At 33.5% G+C, this 5,840-nt stretch overlaps 1 protein-coding gene across 1 annotated transcript; it reads left to right on the top strand.

Annotated features, from left to right (window-relative positions):
- The first annotated feature begins 1,383 nt into the window (after positions 1 to 1,383).
- On the top strand, positions 1,384 to 5,426 carry LOC104084511 (ABC transporter G family member 21-like). The gene is made up of 5 exons (XM_009588397.4): positions 1,384 to 1,809; positions 1,982 to 2,780; positions 3,918 to 4,112; positions 4,221 to 4,399; positions 4,601 to 5,426. The coding sequence occupies exons 1-5, from the start codon at positions 1,603 to 1,605 to the stop codon at positions 5,246 to 5,248; spliced, it is 2,028 nt and encodes a 675-aa protein (XP_009586692.1). The 5' UTR covers positions 1,384 to 1,602; the 3' UTR covers positions 5,249 to 5,426.
- The last annotated feature ends 414 nt before the right edge of the window (positions 5,427 to 5,840 follow it).

The raw sequence follows: 5,840 nt of genomic DNA, 5'->3' as shown, positions 1-5,840 counted from the left end.
GACGTTGGTTCTCTAATTTTCTCGAGTCCAACTTTAAGATTTTGGGTGAATTTTTCGTGGTAATGAGGCGATCTTTAATTTTGTGTCATACATATCTTACTTTTTGCTTTGCATAGAAAAGAAAAAAGAAAAGACCAAACTTCTAGCGGGCAATGACATTTTTTGTAAATAAATAAATAAGACACTAAATTTTCTTTTTTACTTTGTCCTTTTTCTTATTTTTTCTTAATTTTTTTATTTTAGGGAAGGGAGCTGGCTTACTGTAACAGTTAGTTTGAAGATTGTGTGGCCCCATAAACATATCTATTTGTTGGCCTACGCAGAAATATTTTGTTCTACAAAGTTAAAGGGTCATCATTGAAGTTTGAGAAGATCACTTATCTGCATTCCATGTTTATTTTGAATTATACTTCTAGTTTTATCATACTGAAAACACAAATAGTCAAATATGCACTTACCTTTTTTCCAGGCTGGCTATCGAACAAATTGCCATGCCCGTCTTATGTGAATATTCGGACAAAATCAAAGAGATTGCGCTCTCTGCTACAAGTTGCTCAATCCTATATATGAGTAACAAAGATGAGCGTTATTATGTTTATTTCGGCTTAGTTTCGTATGACATAAGAAAAATGACCATTCATCTTCTTTTTTTTTTTTTTTGAAGACAAAACATTCTAATTTTCTTTTATTCAGAATAAATGTGAATTTAAGTTATAGTATATAGTAATATTGTAAAAATTATTTCACACAGTAACTATATTTTAATATGTTCTGTCATGTTTTATCGTTTGATTATAGATTTAGCTAGTCACATGCAACAATCGTTTAAAATACCTAATTTTACAATGTGCATCGAATTTACAATAAACAATATTCAAGCTATGATATATTCACCAGTTAGCAACACGTAACACATATATAGAACTCAAACTTACAAGTTTTTCTCTTGAAATTAATTGCTGTATTATATTGTTGGAGTAGCAAAGAAAGAAAATATTGGAACAAAAGTAAAATTATCTCAATATGATCTATAAGTTACATGATCGAGTCATAAAATCATAAGTCACTAATACTTGCATTATAGTATATATGTTGCGTACATCACACTCCCTTGAGGTGACGGCGGTGAGCACAAAATCATTCGGAGCTGCCCTTTTCATTAGTAATAAAGGGAAAAAAATTACTCTTAGCATCTACTATTAAACTTTATCCCGTGGATATATAAAGAGGCACATACATTAAACAAAGAGGAAACTATAGAAAGAGACATCCATTATAATTCGGCAAATTCAATACATCACCCCTAGACTTCCAAATAGACAACTCCCTGTCCTCCTTAGTACTTAAACTCCTATATCATGACACAAACATACTCTGCTTCTTCTCGTGTATTTTTCACTTTAAAGTTCCCTTCTCTTTTCTTCATTTGCATGTGATTTCTTTTTCCTCTTTCTCTTCTCTAGCTAAGCCATTTAACTCTCTTTTTTCATTCACTACCATTTTGTTTTTCCTTTTCTCTTGATCTCTTTTCATCTTCTTTCCTCATTTCCATCAAGCCTTGAACATTTCATACCTTCTTTTAAAATTTTAGATTTAGCAATAATGTTGCCTCATGATCAAGACAATAACATCAATAGTGGTTCGAGTAACATTCTCGTGCGTACCCGAATAGAGAACATGTCACTTCAAATTGAACCAACTGGTAATGTCAGCCCTCGTGTAAATGATGAAGTCCTAGATCTTCAACAACAATCAAACCATGCCAAATTATCAGTTCTTCGTGAATCATTACGCCCCGTGACACTTAAGGTGCTACCATTTAGTCCATTGTTCTTTATTAAATTTAACTTCTATATATACCGACAGTATAATAGAACTGGTTATTATATTGTTGTTCTCGTTTGATCTAATGCCATGTATCATCGTTGCTATGGATTATAAAGTTTGTAATTCATTAATTTTATGATTTTAATATTTGCAGTTTGAAGATGTTTCATACACAATAAAGTTGGAAAGAAACAAGGGAGGTTGTTTTTCTTCAACTCAACAAAAACAAACTCGCATGTTACTCCAAGGTGTGACTGGAATAGTTAAACCTGGTGAAATTCTAGCCATGCTTGGTCCATCTGGATGTGGCAAAACAACTCTCCTAACAGCTTTATCAGGAAGACTACCCGGGAAATTCTCCGGTACCATAACATACAATGGACAACAATTCTCGAGCTCCATGAAACGAAAAATTGGCTTCGTTACACAAGATGATGTGTTATATCCTCATTTAACTGTCCTAGAGACACTAACATATGCTGCTTTATTAAGGTTGCCTAATAAGCTAACAAATCAAGAGAAAATAGAGCAGGCAGAGTTGGTTATCATGGAATTAGGATTAACAAGGTGTAAAAATAGTATGATTGGTGGCCAATTATTTAGAGGAATTTCAGGGGGAGAAAGAAAGAGAGTTAGTATTGGACAAGAAATGCTAGTAAATCCAAGCTTATTGTTGCTTGATGAGCCTACTTCTGGGCTCGACTCGACCACGGCTCAACGTATCGTGGCAACGTTACGTTGGCTGGCTCGAGGTGGTCGGACCGTTATTACTACTATACATCAACCTTCGAGCAGGTTGTTCAGAATGTTTGACAAGATTATTGTTTTAACCGAAGGTTGTCCAATTTATAGTGGAAAGAGCAGCCATGTTATGGAGTATTTTACATCTATTGGTTATGCTCCTGGATTCAATTTCATGAACCCTGCTGATTTTCTGCTTGATCTTGCTAATGGTATGTAAATTTTCTTTTTGTTACTACTACTTTTGAGTATTCCATTTGTTTATTAGTGTAGAAAGTACTACTTGAAGTGTATTCACCAAAATAGGTACAACTCATATAATTTCTCCATAATTTATTTGACCTACACTATATATAGTGGTGTGGATATTCAGAATACTCCATAATTTATTTTGTGTGAGCTTTTCCCGGGTCCTAATGGAAGTAAATCAAGATTCAAGCTCATATATGGCTATCCATCGAAGACATCCAATAAAATTGGAACGATAATCAACTCATATATGGCTAAGTACCAGAACCCGATCGCGATGTGTTACTGTCAAAAAAAGAAACCAAGCCCAAAACTAGGTCATCTCTGGAAAAATTACTTAAGTTTTTCCTTATATGGTAAATCTAATCTAGAATCGTTTCCTACAGTTAAATTGGCACATTTGTTTTCAGTGAGTTGTTATCTACTCAAATATTATGTCACTACATAGTACTTTTTATTTTATGTACATGTTTCTTTTCTTTTTCTTCTTCTTTATTATTTTTGTTTCTATTATTTCAGGTCAAAGAAACACATCAGAAAGAAAAAGAAAATCTAAACTAAGAAAAAAAAGGAACATGTTATAATTGAGATTTGACTTGACAAAAAATTGCAGCCAATTCTGAGCTTTCTGTTATATTTGTACACACTCAGTACATGTTTAATGGGCCATATCATTCCCTAGTCAGTAAATATTTTTGCCTAGGCAGGATTGTCTTTAATTTCTTCCGATCCTTTGTTCCTTAAATTTCAAGATTGTGATATCTTACATGGTTATATTAATTTAGCTAATTAATTATCCCAGTCAAAAGTGAAACAATTAGTATCTAATCATATTATGATTTTATCCTTTAGCCCTTTAATTAAGGATGTCCTATCATTTTCTTTTTTACCTTTTCTCGGTCCCATTGTCTTTGTGGTCAAGTGAAAACAATCTCCTTAAAAACAAGTTAAATATTCGCAAATTACTACTTATAAGAGTGCCAGTACGATACTTGTTTTTCATGTGCATATACATAATATAGCTAACAGTACAAGATTGTCCTTTTATGACTTGTAAAATTTTGCAACTAGTATTAATTTTAACTCAAAAAATGATGCAGGTATTACCCCTGATACAAGGCACGATGATCAACATGAACTTTTGGTGAAACCAGATCAATCTGATAATCAAAATGCAACCAAGCAGTCATTGATTACCTCTTATAGAAAGAATATTCATCCGTCTTTGAAAGAGGATTTGAACCAAAGTTCCAAGCACTCAATCCACACAGGAGGAGGACGATCACCATCTAGAAGTATGCGAAAATTAAATCATATATGCGAAGAATTTTTACACTATCAGTACAATTGAAACATCCGCTATTTTTTTGTACAATACTAACGCGAATCGTGTAATTTGTCAGGTCCTGAAGATCAATGGACGACAAGTTGGTGGTTGCAATTTAAGGTATTGCTTGGTAGAGGACTTAAAGAACGAAAGCATGAGGCCTACTCAGGACTAAGAATTTTCCAAGTCATGTCTGTTGCATTTCTGTCCGGACTCCTCTGGTGGCATTGTGATACTAACCATATAATGGATCAGGTCATTTTTCCTTCTCTTGGATATATAAAACTTCAACATAAAATTTCTCAAGCTCTTCTATATATATCGGCAAGGAATTTTTTATTTGTTTTTTGGCTAAATGAAAGAATTTTAATATACACAAAATTGGACTACTCCTCATGATTCTAATTGCTTTCTTACAACTTAGCAAAAAAGTTCTAACAAGGTGATGTCCGACAGGTGGGATTACTATTTTTCTTCTCAATATTCTGGGGATTCTTTCCTCTATTCAATGCCATATTTGCATTCCCACAAGAGAGGCCAATGCTTATAAGGGAGCGTTCCTCTGGCATGTATCGCCTTTCGTCTTACTACTTTGCGCGAACCGTGGGTGATTTACCAATGGAGCTAGTACTTCCAACAATCTTTGTGACAGTAACATATTGGATGGGTGGCCTAAAGCCTTCATTTCTCACTTTTATGCTAACCCTTTTGATCATCCTATTGAATGTACTAGTTTCTCAAGGACTTGGACTAGCACTTGGTGCAATACTAATGGATGTGAAACAAGCCACAACATTATCTTCTGTCCTAATGCTTGTGTTTTTACTAGCCAGTGGATACTACATTCAACACATTCCTATTTTCATTAATTGGTTGAAGTACATCTCATTCAGCCACTATTGTTACAAACTTCTACTTGGAGTTCAGTATTCAAAAAATGAGCTTTATGAGTGTGGAATTGGCAAATATTGTGAAGTAATGGAATTTCCAGCTATTAAAGTTCTTGGCATAGATAATTTGGTGTTGGATGTGGTGGCTTTGGTTGTTATGTTGGTGGTATATAGGCTTTTGGCTTATGTTGCTTTGAGGTTGTGGCATCAATAATCATAGGAGGTGAGACTTTAGGACAAAATTTGTACTATTAATTTCTTCAAGTTAAATAAACTGATTGAGGTATTCATATATTAGGAACTAAGTAAACCTTGATCGACAAGAAAATCTGTTATGAAATGTATATTGTACTATCTACTTATTGTTCTACCAACAATTATTTTTAGTTGAATGTTTCTCAAGAATGGTCTTTCTTGCTATTATGCTTATTGATTTAAAAGAATTTCAATCGTGTTATTATGCCCCTAATTGATGTGATAGAAAAAGAGATGGCAAAGTATCTTATTCTTGAATGACATGAGTAGAACCAACTTTGATGTCTTCTTAGAAAGTTGAGAAAAGAAGAAATACAATAGTATCATATTTCTGTAGTACATTATTTCACATCAAGCAAGGATTTCCGCAATTTTTTTTTATTCCAGCAGGCTTAATTAACTTTTTCATGGAACATTGAAGATTTTGGAAGATAAAGGTGATTTGAACAATATCTTCTTTTAGTTCCGAATTGTTTAGGTAGTGCATTTTCGTACAATGTGTTATCTGCTGCTTACTAAAGTTATTAAGTATAGATCGACAGCCATATTTC

This window comes from Nicotiana tomentosiformis, chromosome 4, assembly GCF_000390325.3.
Source record: "Nicotiana tomentosiformis chromosome 4, ASM39032v3, whole genome shotgun sequence".
Taxonomy (NCBI): Eukaryota; Viridiplantae; Streptophyta; class Magnoliopsida; order Solanales; family Solanaceae; genus Nicotiana; species Nicotiana tomentosiformis.
Note: the sequence above shows the minus strand (reverse complement) of the source record. Positions and strands in the feature narration are given on the sequence as shown.

Coding starts and splice junctions, on each gene's coding strand:
- LOC104084511 (XM_009588397.4), top strand. CDS start 1,603: ATGTTGCCTCATGATCAAGACAATAACATCAATAGTGGTTCGAGTAAC. Junction 2,781..3,917: donor TCTGCTTGATCTTGCTAATG/GTATGTAAATTT, acceptor AAAATGATGCAG/GTATTACCCCTGATACAAGG. Junction 4,113..4,220: donor AGGACGATCACCATCTAGAA/GTATGCGAAAAT, acceptor GTAATTTGTCAG/GTCCTGAAGATCAATGGACG.